This window comes from Pholcus phalangioides, unplaced genomic scaffold, assembly GCF_987345545.1.
Source record: "Pholcus phalangioides strain wild (caught in Gottingen) unplaced genomic scaffold, Ppha-v1.0 ptg000017l_1, whole genome shotgun sequence".
In the NCBI taxonomy this organism is placed as follows: domain Eukaryota; kingdom Metazoa; phylum Arthropoda; class Arachnida; order Araneae; family Pholcidae; genus Pholcus; species Pholcus phalangioides.
Window position 1 is genome coordinate 57,481,128 of NW_028301610.1, and position 17,035 is coordinate 57,498,162.

General features: G+C 37.1%; 1 protein-coding gene across 1 annotated transcript in view; it reads right to left on the reverse strand.

The window, feature by feature from the left end:
* Positions 1-9,879, reverse strand: part of LOC149074161 (RNA-binding protein Musashi homolog Rbp6-like) — a 409,321-nt gene extending 399,442 nt beyond the window's left edge. Inside the window, exon 1 of the mRNA XM_089246590.1 lies at positions 9,103-9,879. Coding sequence (XP_089102716.1) covers positions 9,103-9,161 — 59 coding nt within the window. The 5' untranslated portion in view covers positions 9,162-9,879. The remainder of the gene's footprint in view (positions 1-9,102) is intronic.
* Between the last annotated feature and the right edge of the window lie 7,156 nt (positions 9,880-17,035).

Here is a 17,035-nt window from a genome sequence, read left to right on the forward strand (position 1 = left end):
AATTAAACGTTAAAAAAATATGTAATTTTTTTTGGAGGGTCATATAATGTTGAATATTATCTGCAATTTTTTTTTCCTGAGAGGTTTGAATAGAGATAAACATTTTTGAACTTAATTTGTAAAAAAAAAAAATTTTAAGATTCAATGACGGCGTATGTGTGAGTAGAAAAATCAAAGTTTTTTCTACCAAAACGTGACAAACAAGCCCTTCCATTCCTTCGGATTCCATTATTGATGAATGACATTCTCTTACAATTCGATTTTACACCGTTGCCTACTCTATACGATGGCATTTTTCTCAAAGTAGCGGATTATACGGAAGAAATTCCGGTACATCAAAAATGATTTTGTTATTCACGTTATAAGTAAATTATAGGTTGTCAAACACTTATTTACCACTAACGAGACATATATCACACTAGCTCAATTCAACGTACGAGCATGGTTTTCGAAATGTCTGTCTAGATCCTGCTATCATCTTGCTTTCTCGTGAAACTTGGTCCCCAAATCAATGTTTCGCACTTCTTAGTTGCCTTAGTTTTTGGATAATATTCCAGAAATGATTCATCATAGCTTTAGTTTTAAGAAACACAGGCCTTCATTCAAATTTTAAATTAAATATTTTATTAATTCATTAAAATTGGATTTCTGGAGCGCCTGACAACCAAAATAACTTGGGTTATTGGAAAACTTGGGTAACTGTGAATACTCTCTCTCTAAGCATGTGCTCATTTGTTTCATATTTCCATGACTAATCATCACAATTCATGACTGTGTCTAAGCTTTTGAAAAAAAACATGCACAAATCAACTTTTTTTTTAAAAAAACAGTTTTTTATTACATCAATAAGATATTCCTGATTTATAATGACAGAGAAAAGTTTTACAGCATTTGTAATGAGTTTTATAATTTAACTTTAATTTCAAGAGCGAATATTGTTAGTAGTTAAATCTTTGAGACAGGGTGTAATAGATCTAGAATTTACATTATTTTATACGTACCACATCCGAAATTTACTAAAGTATCACTTTTTTCCACTGTAGTATTAAATCTCGTTCTAAGAACCTGATGCAAGTATAACCAGCGGCCTTTTCTAAAAGCGGTCATTACCCATGTATGTATACACATGTTATATTCAAGTTATAGATCATTCTGCCAGCACAAACGGACGAAATTTTGAACCATAATGTGTATTTGAGTATTTCTAGATTTGATATAGATCGCATGATCATTTCTCAGGTATAATATGTCTTATTCGGGGAGGATCGATACGAGTTTTAACGATCTCTGTTTACCGGCTGACCAATACCATGATGTTTGTGAGCTCGATATTACAATTTCTCTGAACAACGTTTCAATTCGCAATTAAATCGTCATCATATTCATTCGCATATTAAATAACATTCGGGTCACGATCGAATCATAATGATTCCGAGACTCTCCCATTTATAAATTTTTGACCCATCTATAGAACTCACCCTTCATATAAAAACTTGCATCAGTAGATCCGCCGGTATCAGATGTTACTCTTAAAATCTCTTATTGAAACAAAGCAAGCTGGATAATTCTTATTTCGTGCTAAGAAATACAGTGATACCTCGACTAATGAACGTCTCGGCTTACGAATTTTTTAGCTAACGAAGATTTTTTTCGATGTTTTTCTGCCTCGGCTAACTGAATTTTCGTTGACATGGATGCATACGCATAACATCAAAAAGCCACGTCATGAGCTAAATTTTCTTGAATTATTACTCTTAGTACCAAACTGAACAGTCTGGATGTTCCATCTGCATGTGAGTGAAAGAGAAATGAGCTAACTATATCACAAGCACCACCTCACACACTTTTTTTTGCACTGCATAGCGTGCATAGTGTAAAATAAAAGAGAGAGTTTCATCTTCCTTTAAATTCTGCTTCCTCGAATTATAAAGTTGTTTATCTCAGCATTATTTGTATTTTTTATAGTGCTTTGTGAAACTTATTTTCAAATTTTAGGCTGTTTCTGGAACGAATTAAACGATTTTCCTTAGAAAACTACGAGGAACCGCGTTTCGGGTAACGAAGATTTCGTCTAACGAATGTAATTCCGGAACGAATTATCTTCGTTAGCCGAGGTATCACTGTATCAGTGTCAAAAAAAAGTGATTCAAAGTGTCAAATTAGTAGGCATTTTTCCTAGGGAGAGAGATTTGATATGAAAGTGCTGCGAGAACGAGAGAGGCCGTTTTTCGTTTATAGGCCATTATCGGGTGAAAATGCTTTTCGTATGAAAAGCGGCGTGAAAATTTTTAAGGCGAGAAAGTGAATGGCAAGAACAGGTGTCGTGTGCATATTTATATATACATACACAGGGTGTGAGAATGAGCGTCTTGGTAGCGAGAGTCGCGTCGTCCGTCCACTTGCGAAATTTATAGCCGAGAATAAAATTTGCTCTTTCAAAGGAGCATACCTCTCTCGATAGATACGTACATACATAACACCAGAATGCAGATGACGTCATTAGATTTCTCCCTCCTCCCCTACGGCTTTTCAATGGCCACTACTTGCGGTTTTCTTGAGGACTCATGACTAAACATGAGTCTGTCCATATACAAGAGAATCTTTAGAACGAAGCTCTCTTTTCTAATGGTGTTTCAAAATTTACTTATGCGAAAACTTTGAATTTTAAACGCAATTTAACAGCAGTTTATCAACTTTTTTTTCATTAATACGACGCTACTTGTGCCAGCGATTCCCGAAATCTGTTCTCATTAATATTCAGATACTATAAAATTACCGCGATAAACTTTTCAAAACTAAAACTTTTACTCGAAGTTTGATTTGATTTCTTTTGTTTTTAACGAGAAATGGACATTCTAGCACAGTGGTTCTCATCCTGGGGCCATCTGGTCCCTTGTGGTCCTGGAATATTCTAAGGGGGCCAACAGCGTTGTTTTTTCCCAGTTTTTTTTGTCCCTGGTTGCGGCTCAGGACTTCATAAAGGCTTCGAGGGTAACGTATGGTCTACGGGCCATGCGTTGAAGACACTTGCTTTATTGGAATTTGAAGAAACCGCAAATTATTGACGTTATAGCTGAGGTATCGTTACATTCGAGGTCGTTATAACCGAGTTCAATCAAATTCTTGCTCAGTAGTACAAATAAAAATACAAATATAAAGCCCACAACAGGCAAATTGCCCAACGAGATGACTGAAAAAGATGCCCATGAAAAATACGGATGTATTTTTCATGTTGTAGTACAACTATAACTAATAAACAGCAATCTAATATAAGAGCACGTATCACAAAAAGAACTAATAATTAATAATATCCGAGGATGATGCCACTCTCCGCTATCCATACGAAGGTATTAACAGCTGGCTGATACAAAGGTATATTTAGGAAAGAGAGAAAATTCATCTGCCCTTGCGGGGAATCGAACTCACGTCCTCTCATTGAGGCAGACGAATTTTCTCTTTTTCCTAAATATATATTTGCATCAGCCAGCTGTTAAAAACCTTCGAATTAATAATATATCTGCCATATTAATAATACATTGACCATAAAAAAAATTATGGTTGTTTTATCTAAGTATGGACAGCTTCTCGGTTTCTCACATTAAAAGCATCGTAACGTAAACATCGTTAAACGATATAGAATTCACGATAACCGGAAGTAAGCTATCCCATTTATTCACAACCCTGCTTTCTTTCTTTCAAACCGGGCACAACTCAGGTCTATCACCATCTATGGGCGATTTACTACTTAGTGAGTTGTGCCGGAAGTATTATTGTGCGTGTACCCTAACAGTCCGAGTGCGTATGTAGCGTTATTTGATTTTTCAGTGCTGCCATCTATATTTCAAAAGTGAAGTGAGTGATGTGTTATAATTGAATTACATTTGTACTGTTTGTAGGTCACAACCCTGCTAGAGAAAAACTCTCTGTTACACCACAATCTGGAGTTGTCCCTTACTAAACGATACTGGTGTCCCCTTGTCGAATCAGTCAATTGACGAAGTGTCATTAACCCATGATTCTTCCTATCCATTCCGTTGAAAATTTTAAACACTCAATCATATCCCCCCCCCCCGACACTTGCGTTTTTTCAATGTAAACATATTCAAGAAATCAAGTTTCTCTTCATATCTCAAGCCTTCTGTGCCAACAAGAGCATTCTCTGCACAGCCTCAACCAATTCTATTTTCCTGTGTGGTATGGTTTCCAAAACCTTACGGCATAGTACGGTCCAGGACGAACTAAGCCCCAGAAAAGCGAAAGAATGACTAGGAGAACGCGAAGAGATTTTTTAAGAATAAAACCAAGCATTATTTTCGATTACTTGACCACCGCAGAACAATGTTCAGAAAACCCAATCCACTCGTCAATGAGAATTCTCAAATTCTAGTTGCATCGAGGATAATAATACCATTCAACTGATAAATGAAACGTGGATTGTGAGAACCAAAATAAGCGACCATGCACTGGTCAACACTAAAGGTCATGGTCTATTAGTAGTAGTCATTATGATAAGAAAAGACTGAACCAGTGGTTTTCAACCTGCGATCATATGGTTCCTTGCGGTCCTGGAATATGCTAGGGAGGGGCGTGAGCGAAAATCAGGTGAAAGGGAAACCACGAGAGGTAGTTAAGGGGGAGGGACCAGAGAGTTGTGGAAAAAAAAATTCTGCTGCGAAGAAATAAATCTTTTAAGTAAGTATGATGGGAAAAAATGTGACTACTTTTTTCAGTGCCCATAGAACCTGGACCATCCAAACGCATGGGACCATCTGGGTATGATTCCGGGAAAGCCTCGTGCGCATAGGAGACCTACATGATGAGATCTGGTACTATGGTCTTCGCGAGTAATATGCAAATATATTAACTGTTTCTTTCTGCTAAGTGATGCTAAGAGATGCCCATAAGATATATGGATGACCAGCGTTATTTATTCCCCAGTTGTTTTTGCTCCCAGTTTGCGGCTCTGGACTTTTCGTCGGGGGGCCACTTCAAAAAAGCTCAGAGGGCCAAGTGTGTTCTGCTGGTTATGCGTTGAAGACTTCCTGCTATATGGGAATCAGCCGAGACCGCAAATTATTGACGTTGTAGCTGAGGTATCGTTAGAACCCAAATCTTTATAACCGAGTTTATGATGAAAATACTGAATTAGTGGTTCTCAACCTGGGATCATATGGTTCCTTACAGTCCTGAAATATTCTAAGGGGGCCGCGAACGAAAATCAGGTAAAACGGGAGCTCAGGGTAGGAACGGATCCAGATCGGTAGGAGTGATTTATTGTGGAGACTCGTTGAATCATCCCGTGTTTTACAGGACTGACATATTTTTCCAATTTAATTCGGTAGAATGATCGCCCCCGTTTGAATTCGCTTCTGGCTCAGGAATCCAGATCGACCTTATTTATTAAATTTTTGTACTAAATTATAAATTTAGTTTAAAAAATTGAATTCAAGAAGTAAAAATAATCTCGCTTCTGGATAAGATGGGGGGAACGTGAAGAAAATATGCTACAGAGAGGCCTGAACTGAAAAATGTTAAGAAACACTGCTCTAGCATGAGGAAGAGGGGGGATGCTATAAATCTCAACGAGTTATCAGAATCTTTTCTAGTTTGATTATCGTTTTGAATAGTTAAATTTGATAAAATATATGTTTATCAGTTAATAAATTGACTTTTGAGGAGACACGAGGGAATTCAAAACGGTACGGTACCGGTATCATGATCATAGGTGACGCGCATATTCCTCTGAATCTCTGGATGTTAGCTTCGTTGTCTGGCTTTGCTGACGAAGGAAAAGCCATATTTACAGGCGAATCAGACAACATTGTTTCGCCATGGGTAAGTGGACAAAGATATTGTGAATATGAAAAATACAGTGGTTTTTTTAGAACCACGTTTGACACCATCTGACGAAACATTCTCAAAGTTCCTCTTATCCGAAAGTCGAATCTACTGCTCTTTAAAATGGTGAATATTGTTGTGCAATCGAAGATGATTATATAAATATAATCCTAATTATATATATATATATATCACATTATATAACATGAGAGGTATTATTTTCGATCAGTCTAGACTTATGCATGATAATGACTGAAGTAGTGAAACGATGGATGGACAGGAATTGGCTCTTAGCAGAATCTAATATCGCAGCATGAGACTAATGGTGAGAAATCAACAGACCAAAAATAATTAATGAATAGCAATGTTCATCGTAGGATAATAACAAATTTAAAGCTTCCATTCTTCTATTTTCAGGAATTTTAGTTGAACGATTTACAAATAAACTCACGCTGCACTCCACGTGACTACACAGTGGAAACTGTTATTCATAATATTTTCAATATGTCTATATTAATCTCCCAACTCTATTTGTCTTACCGTCCTGCTCCCTGAAAATTATTTTTAGTGTCCCCCCATCTAGACAAACCAATAGGATCCTATACTATACCCAAAGTTTTCTCACTGGGCAGTTTCAACGCCTCCTCGGAGAGGGCGATATCGCCCTCTTTGAAAAAAGGGGTTCACATTGAAATACAGTTCGATTATTTGGGACGTCTTAAAAAGATAGAAGTGGCAAAAAATTTCTTGCGCAGATAGCTGCTAGTCAGTCTTAAGCCGAGGAAATTCTAATCACGAATGAACTTGAATACACAGATGTCTTTTGAAAAAGAATGTTCGATTAGAAAGAAAAAATGATTAAGAGAGAAGAGAGAGAGCGTGTTTTCTACCTGATACAAAAAAGAACTAAAGTTTTAGAAAAAATTTCGCTCAACACTAATGGTAGTACATAAGCAGAGTTTATGACATGGAAGATAATCTAATCAATGTATTGACAGTTGTGTGTTTGTGCCTTGAAAATGTGTATGTGTGTAATAAGAGAGAAATAACTGAGCCAAATGGTAAATGGACGTCATGTGACATTTGATGTCATTACTCTGCCATCTTTCGACATAGCAGAGGCATCTTTTTTTCTTTTGGAAAATGGCCAAAACACGAAGAAAAATTTATGGCTCCGTCGTCATCAAAATAATAAAATAATGTTCAGTTTTAATATATACATATAATATCATATTAATACATATATATATACACACACACATTTAGTATGCATATACATAAAATGCAGCGTTAAATTTTTTTAGTGCCATTTAAAATTAAAAAAATGGTAGCAGGTGAAGTTCTTTCTCTTAATATTCGCATTATTTTTGAAAAATCACGGATTCCATCGAGGTCAACTTGACCTTTTACTCATTGGTCAGATCTCACGTCATCTAGGGTGTATAATATTGTCAATGCTAATTCATCGACTTCATCCTGTAATGGGCATTGAATCCATCATTAAAGCTTCTGGGAACGTTTGGCTTCTGTTTCCGATTTCCGGAAAGGTTATCCATTCAGGAAAATAAGTCAAAGCTGATATCGATTTCTACCAACTTTACCATAATAATGATTCTAGACAGGAAACTTTACCATCTGACCATAACACCCATTCAACGTCCGGTATTTATCCCATAGAATTATGTATAAGCGGAATTTGGACATGTGAAACGTAATCATTACGGACATTGAACAAGGATGAATGCTAATTATTGCCTGACAACTGACCACAGTTAGTTAAAACTTTCTTCTGATTTGTATAGCCAATTTAAATAAGATTAAAGTTTGGATCATTCGTTGTCTTTTCCGTAACAACTAGCAGCTGGTCAGTATTTGTAATTTATAATCAATCAGTTTTCAATGAGAATATATTAAATCTATTCTTTTTGGTTTCTGAAGCATCTTCAAATTACACTTCATAACAAATTACAATTAAGTTACTTCAAATTACACTTGTTAATATCCAAAGGTTGACATTTGTAATACAAAGTCACTGGAGCTAGTGGAAAAATTAAGATAACAGTCATTGATAAAAATTAATCCTCAAATGCGTAGCTTTGCATATGTGTAAAGGGTTCTTTAAATGCTCATTACTGCAGCCAGTTTGAAGATAAAAATTTAGAATTGCCTTTGCACATGAGGTGGGGTCATATTCTTTCCATTTTTTATATTGAATTTGTTGTAGATCTCTCAATCAACGACAACTCTTGGTTTGTTGCAGACTATGTGTGTGACTGTGATTTCGATAATTTATTAAAACGTTATGTTTGCATTTCTGTTTTTTTCCTTGAAGTTTGCTATCCAATTTTTTTTTTTACTTTAGTTTCACTCACAAACAAGGTAGTTATATATTTGGAAAGTAATATTACTGCTATACATCATTATATGTGTGATTTTCGAGGCTTTTTACGTCTTCAATAAGACCCTGTATAGGCAGAGCAATTCAAAATAGATTTTTTAAATGATTCTTCCAGCTTTCTATACAAGTTATTAAATATAAAAACATTATCAGCTCGAAAAAAAAAAATTAAGCACACTTAAGGGTGAAAATTCTTCGAAATTCTCTAAAAAAATTCGTGAAAATGGAAAAAAAAACCATTGAAAGATGAACGGTCATTTCGACCGGTTGTACCGACCATTCCCCGAATCAGATAAGTGACTCTTCTCAGTGACCATTAAGTATAGATAAAGCCTTATAATTATTATAAAACGGTAGGAAAAATTCCCGCATTTTTTCCCAAATACAGGTAAAAAAAAGGGTTAATGATGATGGTATGTAAGACACGCCTCTTGAACGTGTGCCAATAAGCATTTTCAGGCTCCGACAGCGGACCGGTATCGGAAAGAATCGAACTTTTTTTCCGAACCCCACCTCCGTCCCCCCGGGTCCATCCACATTACATCCACGTATACGCATTGAGATATATCCGATGTCTCATCGAAAATTATTCGAAAAAAAAAATGCTCCGGTTTATACTTTATTGTTACATTTATAAACATCTAATAAAATGTATTATTGATAAAATCTATTTGAAGTTTTTGCCGTGATCAATTCGGATATATTATCGGAATTTTTTTTAACCATCGATCGATGTTGATTAAATTCAATTTTTTCGCCTGTTAAAAAAAAAGACTCAAATTTCACATTAAAAAAAAGCTATTTTCGAATTGCGGGTCGATAGAATAGCAATAAAAAAAAAATTATTAAAAATAAATTTCACTTACCCTGGGTCATGGGATACATCAGGGCTCGCAGCACTACTCTGAGGTCCCTCCGAATCCATACTTGAATCTTCAAAGATATCTTTCGTCTTTTTCTACTAATACTCTTCAAGTATTAAGCAACGATTCCTTCTCCGAGGAATTCAGATCAAAAATGACGAGATTTCGCAATTTATTGATAAAAACAAGGGAATAAATTATAGTTGAAACACAAAAATTTAAGGTAAAATTAAAATTTAGGAAAAACTACTCGAACCAAATGCGGCGACAATGTCCACTTCCACTTGGAGGCCCATGCTTCGATGATAAAATGATGGACAAGAAGATACTTTTTTTTTTTAATGTCCTTTTCGGAATGTTATCGATAATCAATTAACGACGTTATCAATCAATTAACGACGATAATTAGCGGAAAGGGGGTAAACAACAATAACGTGAGACAAATTAAAAAGAAACAATGATAAAAATAAGAAGATGCCGGGAAAGAGAGAGGGAAGACGAAAGAAAAATAAAAACCGAATGAAAATGAATGAATTGATATTATAAAACCCGACAGACGACAGGGGGGCTACAACCAGCGGCCTCCGATAGCTGACGACGACTGAACTGAACTGAAAAATCTCCTTCTGCTGCTGCTGCACAAGGAAAAAAGGGGAGGAAAGGCCTGGCTGTTGGCTCTTCTTCTCTCTCTCACACACACACTCACACCCCCCTACCTTCAACGAATCTTCTCCGGTTAGGAAGAGGAGGCGGAGAAAGAGAGGAAATCTATGACGTCACGTGAACCCTCACAGCGCCACCTGACGGACACGATAACGAATTAAACCGACGAAACAGAGAAAGAAAAATAATAAAAGGCTCTACTATATATATGGAATATATATACGGGGGGGGGGAAGAGGAGGGAAATGGATCGCGTGCGGAACGCCATCTAGCGGAGATTGTCGGTTGCCATAACGCATCAATTACTCCCCCCCCCTTCCTCCTTCCTCCAGCTCTTGGGAGAAAGGCTGGCTAGAGCTACGTACGTAGAGTAGCCATTCTCTCTTGTCTCTCTTTTGTCCATCTCTGGTTTTCGACGTTACTACAGTCAAATTCGGTCACAGGGGCGGCTTAAGCGTGAGTGCTAGGGGGGAAGCGTCATGGCATGGCCCCCAGAAGCAAGGCCGCAACTAAATACTTGGTGTGTGAGCCGGAGCAATCATGCATTTTGGCTTCCCCTTTGTAAATGTTGAAGAAAAGGTTAAAGGATGAAATTTGCGTCCCCCTCTGGTTCAGCGCACGGGGCAACAACCGCCTTGTTGCAGCCCTGCCCACAAGGGGGGAGCTGATAAGGCTGCGGCCCTGGGCCGGAGTCGTATTTATGATTTTGCCGCTCAGGGTCGCCGTTACCAGTCGCAAGGCCCGGTGAGAAAATGTAAATGAACACAAGAATTAATGAAAATTTCTAATTGATGAAAATTCGGAAGGGAAGAAAATTTTAAAAACTAATGAAAAAAAAATATTTCCAAAACTTATGAAAATTAGGACCTAATAAAAGAGTTAAAAAACTATATATATATATATATATATATATATATATATTAAAAAATACCATTTTTTATATATGAAAAAAGAAAACAAATCAAATATGTGTTAATTTTTTGTACATTTTTCTATATATAATATATATATAATGAAAAGCAGGATTCATGAATTAAAAAAAATATATATGTCAGCATCTCTTATGAAAATTCAGTATTAATGAAATACCATATGAAAAAAATGAAATACCATGGGAACAAAATTTTTGGCAGAAAAGGGTTCCTTATACACGTTTACGTATAAGGGTTCCTTATACACGTTTACGTATAAGGGTTCCTTATACGATAATTCTAAAATTAATGAAAAAGAAATAATTCCAGAATTAATGAAAGGAATAATTCAAGAATTGAAAAAAGAAATAAATTCAAGAATTTTTTGATAAAAATACATGATTAATAAAAGAAATGATTTAAGAATTAATGAAAGCATTCAATAAGTTTGGGGGGCACTCCCCTGTTTGAACGAGAAACAAATATGCATTTGTTGACCTCTGGTAGGGTGGAGTCCCCCCACGAGATGAGCAAGTTTCTGCAAAATATATATGTATAAATTTTTCATTTTCTTAGTGTTGAAGCAGACACCTTGCTTTACTTGAATTGATACATATTTTTTTCACTTCCATTACCTTAAGTGAAGGGCCCGTTGCGGCCGCACTTGTCGCACACCCCTAAGGGCGTCTCTGTTGCCGCTTATGGGCTACACATATATTTTTTGCCGCCCTCTCTTCTTTCATTCTATACAAATTTTCTTCACCACTTATTCCTCAAATTTACCGCACTGGGCCCACTCAGCAAACCCCTATCCCTGTAAATACACCTATGTCGCTAAGTCACTCAAATGCTTGCACACCTTTCTTATCACTTTTTTGGTAAAATCTTTTGGTCGTTTACTGACCTACTTTACCGCACACTATCTCCGGTCATATATCGCCATACGGCAATTTCCAACCAGTGGAGTTGGGTGACAAATGAAGGCTCCATCCATCGGTGGCCACCCCAGGTTCGGTAGGAAAAGAATTTGCTTCTGACGTTCTATGCCAGGATTCGAACGCATGTACCTTGATGGTAACTTTCATAGTAGAAGAAGAGCATCTTACCACTGCGCCACTCGGGCGGAAAAAGTGATCTAGTCCTTCATTCGCTATATACGTCACTCCTATGCTTACACACTTTCAAGGCCACTTTTGGTCGTTCACTGACTTGGTTCATTACTCTCTGTCACTCTTTTGGACGACCGCATTTTTGCACTCTGTTTTGGTGGCTCACATGTTTACACATGCTCTAGGTCGCTCTTACAGTCACTCACAAACCGGATCTGAGGCTCTCAAGGCCAATGTCTTGGTCACTCACATGCTTGTGCATCATTTTGGTCACAAACACTCTAGGTCACTCTTTCGGCCTCTCGCTGCCTTGGTCGTTGCTCTCTTGGACACTCTTTTGGTTACTTACATGCTTGCAAATCCTCTAGATAACTCCTTTGGTCACTCACTGACCTACTAGACCCTCGATCTCTAGTATGTTTTTATCACCCACGAGCAAAACAAATTTTGCCATCCTTCTCCAATTCTACTAATTTTCTTGACCGCACTTTACACTAAATTTGTCGCCCCTCTGAACTTGCCCCCCGCCCTGGGCTATAGCCAGCTAAACCCCTTTGTAAATACGCCTCTGCCAGGAACCCGGAAACAATTACCATATTTTTTTTTTCTCATGCTATAAACTATAGATACGCCTGTGAAAAGTCTGATTCGGAGGCCCGTTAAAGATCCCAGCCTAGGGGCTCTTCTCCAGGATGTGGGGGAAATGAGGAGTGGTGCAAACGGGCTGTAGCTAGACAGCAAAATTTTTTAAATTTATAATGCTAAAAAGTTCACATAACCAGAGGCGGATTTATGGTTTAGCTGATTCAAGGCTACCCTTATTAGACGCGGGGCCGGGTGCGTCGCAACAATTTCGACGCACCAACAAATGTTTAGATTCCCTTTGTCCCGATATTATTTATTTTGGGGGAGAGGGGGGAATATCAGCATCTAATGTATTATTTTAGAATATACAGGAATGCTGAGAAATATCCATACAAGAAAATGTTTTGAACACACGATTAAATGCAAATTAACACAAGAAATTGATGAAAATTTCAATACACTGAAGGCAATTTTAAACTAGTGAGAGAAACGGTTCCCGAAACTGATAAAAATTTTAGAATCGATGAATTAAAAGTGTGTAATTGAAAGAAATAATTCCAGCACCGATGAAAATTCAGAACTAGTGAAAGAAATAATTCCGTAATTGGCGAAAGAAATAATTTCAGAGCTGATGAAAATTTAGAACTAATGAAATAAATTATTACAGAATTGATGAAAATAGAATCAAAAAACTAAAAGAAATTATACAATTGATGAAAACTCAGAATTAACAGAAGTAATTCTAGAATTACTAAAAATTTTCAGAACCAAATGAAAGAAATAATTCCAGAGTTACTGAAAATTTTCAAAATTAACAGGAAAAACTCCAGAATTGATGAAAACTCGGAATTAATACAAGAAATAATTTAAGTTTGTTAATGCATCCTATAATTTACCATGGGTGCGGGATTTCACAAAGCGTGGAGCCCGGTGACACCGCATCTGTCGCATACGAGTAAGAGCTGCTCTGATATATATTTTGTGGGCTACAAAAATTTCACCGCCCTTCTCTGTCATCCTCTAGTCTAATATATATTCTTGACCTAGTTTATTTCTTAAATTTTCCAGGATATAGTCTGCTCAGCTTGTATATATAAACGTGTGTCTGTTTCTTAGTTACTTTTTCGTCAATCTTTCCCTTTTTATCTGGCCCCTTGCTCTCTGGGTTACATTTTGGTCACTCACCAGGTAGTGCCGTCTTAACGCATGGGCCTACCCGGGCACGGTCCGGGGCCTCAAGAGAAGGGGGGGGGGGCCCTCACAAAAATGAGATTTGGTCGAAGTTTTCTATAATTTACTTGGTAGGGCCTCAGAAAAATCACTTGGCCCGGGGGCCTATGGTGCTCTTAAGACGGCCCTGTCACCAGGCCCCTGTCACTGGGGAAAAATAAATTATGTTATGTATGTTATATGTTATGTTCGCTTAACAACCTTTCGTAGCTGGCCTATCACCTGATTTTCAATCGTGGCTACCTTAGAATATCCCAGGACCGCAAGGAGCCATATGGTCTCAGATCGAGAACCACTGGTCCAGTCTTTTCATCATAATGGCTACTGCTACTGGGCAAAAATGTGATCGAACTCAGCTATAACGACCTCGGTTTTAACGATACCTAAGCTATAACGTCAATAATTTTCTGTCTCTGCCGATTCCCATAGAGCAGGGGTCTTCACCGCATGAACCGTGGCCCTTGAAGCTTTTTTGAAGTGGCCCGAAGACAAAAAGTCCAGAGCCGAAACTGGGAGCAAAGACTCACTCGGTCCAGCACCTCCTAGAGATAGAAGACCTCTGCACTGTTTGCCATAAACGTCATTCAAACTACCTAGCAAGTTTGCCACATTTTGAAACACAGCGTCCTATTTCGTTTCTTCTTATTTTGGCGTAGAATCTTCCTGATTGGCTCACAAATACCGCATAGTGATTGGATGTGGGGCATAGAAATAGTCAGTTCGGAGCCCGATCATTTCTTTTCCTAACAACGATGATACTGGCACGAGCAGGGAATTTTTCTTCCCTGAATATTCTGGGGGAAACTGGACTACTTACTGACGTCACAAGCAGACTGCAGAGGCCTTCTATCTCTAGGAGGTGCTGCTTCTACTCGGTCTCCCGATGTAAGTGGTCATTTTGACGTCCCAAACTTGTAATTTAAAACGAACGAAAATTTAGCTTTGTGCCCTTCCTGGCACAAAGCTAAATTTTCGAGGCAACAGACGTACTTAGACTTTCCTAGATGCGGTTCAAAGACTCACAAGTTTACAATTTAAAGAAACAATTTTATTCCAAATTCGGTGAAAGAAGTAGTTTTAATGCGAAATAATATCAGAATTTACGGGAGGTAGTTTCATAATTATTGAGAAATACTCTAATTTCACAGTTATTGAAAAAAATAATTTTAGAAATGGAAAAAATTATTTCGCAACTCATGAAAATTCATAATTATTGGAAGAAATATTTTCAAAATTAATGGAGCTTCATATTTAGTGAAAAAAATTATTTCAGAATTAATGGAAAAGAATTTCATAATTATTGAAATAAATAAATTTAGAAAATGCGATAAAAACTATTTCGCACTTCATAGTAATTCATAATTAGTGAAACAAATATTTCCAGAATTACTGAAAGAAATATTTTCAGAATAAATGAAGATTCATATTTAGTGAAAATATAATTTCAATATTTTGGGATGGAAATTCATATTTCGGGATGGAAATTCATATTTTGTGAGAGAAAATATAACTTCAATTTTTTTTATGGAATATTTAATATTTAATAAAGAAATATTTTTAGGATTAATGATAATTCATATTTGATGACATGAATCCCGTTAAAATGCCACTGTGTGACTAGCTACCGCAGTATGACTTAATGGCCTTCGGGCTTCATGGAAATTGTTTTTGGCCCATAATGTCTGAAAAGTTGAAGACCCCTGCTACAGAGCAATGGTTGTCAACCTTTTTGAGACTGCTGCCTGGTGAATTTGAACTGAAACAATAAATATCAATAAATAAAGAATAAACAATTAATTGCTATATTAGTTATACAGAATGCTGACTGTCGACAAAAGATGCGATTTTCGATAAAATTTCCATTTATCGTTGAAGTTTCTGAAGGGTAAAAAAAATGAAAGACTTCAAATCGCAGTAAATAAAATTGTTATTGTGTTAAACTCTTAAAAGTTTCAAAGGCGGCGAGATATCTCGTCAATGAGACGATGAGAGTGTTGAAAAACATGAGACATTTGTATCTTAAAAGTACTACATACGGCAAAATATTGTTATAATTTTTATGTGCAAAATACGGGACATCACCAATTATTGCTAGAAACGTTGCGATAACCCCATTATCCCGTACGTTACAACTGTTAGAGCCCGCGCGCGACCGGTTGCACGCTGGAATAACTTCACCGATCTGGCGTCCGCGCCTTTTATTCACCGTGATGCAGATTTGCATACGGCTTCATCTTCCCCAGGTTACATTTGCATATGCATGGTGTTCTTTCTCTCTCATTTCAACAGGAATGCGTTTTAACGTTTGCGGAGCGGCCGTTTCGAAACGCGCTTGCGCGTTTGCGTTTCATGTTAGGCCATGCACATTCTTTGATGACAATTGTTTGTATTGGTGTGCACTATCGCCTCTTAAAGTTTTTCCCATCTTTTCTGAATCACCCGGTATAGATAATCTTAAATACTATCTGGACGTAGATACTTTGCATGATAAAAAAATATAATTTATATGAATGTATGTACATATAAATACAGGGTGATTATAAAAAAACTATCCCGACATATGGGCCCCTAACTATCATACCATTCACAGAAACTGAATGAAATTTTGGCATGAGGTATTTTGATGTATGCGCTCAAGAATGATATGGAAAACAACAGTGTCACTCTAACAGTTACGGTTACAGTGAGAAAATTTCGAAAATATCAACTGGCAACACCAAGTTTTTTGTATTGGAATGTGATCTCCATTGTGAAAAACCCTAAATAGCGTTCGAACGGCAACTGTAGCATGAAAATCACCGGCGGTAGATAGGCTAAAAGTGAGGACAACCAATAAGGACAGAGAAGCAGCATAAAATGAAGCATTTTATTGTGTTTCACAAATTTTCCACATGACCTTGTGGAGGACTAATCAGACTGGGATCTCAGCCGAAGAAACGGTGTGACGAATGAAACGAACATTAGTGCTCTGGTGCACGGCAAAGTCCTTTTTACTTTTTCCTTGCCTAGCTCCGGGGATTTTCGTGCTACAGGTGCAATTCCAACGCTATTTAGTGTTCGCATGAGATCGCATTCCAATACAAAAAACTTGGTGTTGCCATTTGATATTTTCGAAATTTTCTCACTGTAACCGTAACTGTTAGAGTGACACTGTTGTTTTCCATATCATTCTTGAGCGCATACCTCAAAATACCTTATGCCAAAATTTCATTCAGTTTCTGTGAATGGTATGATAGTTAGGGGCCCATATGTCGGGATAGTTTTTTTATAATCACCCCGTATATAAATATTCATGACACACATCACCATATTCCACTTTTTCTTGAATACATTTTAGCTCACTGCAGACTTGTTATAGACTTTATTTACCCCCCCCCCCCAAGGCTATTTATAAACAATAATTGGTGATTTCACTGACAAATGACAACGTCTTTGGCA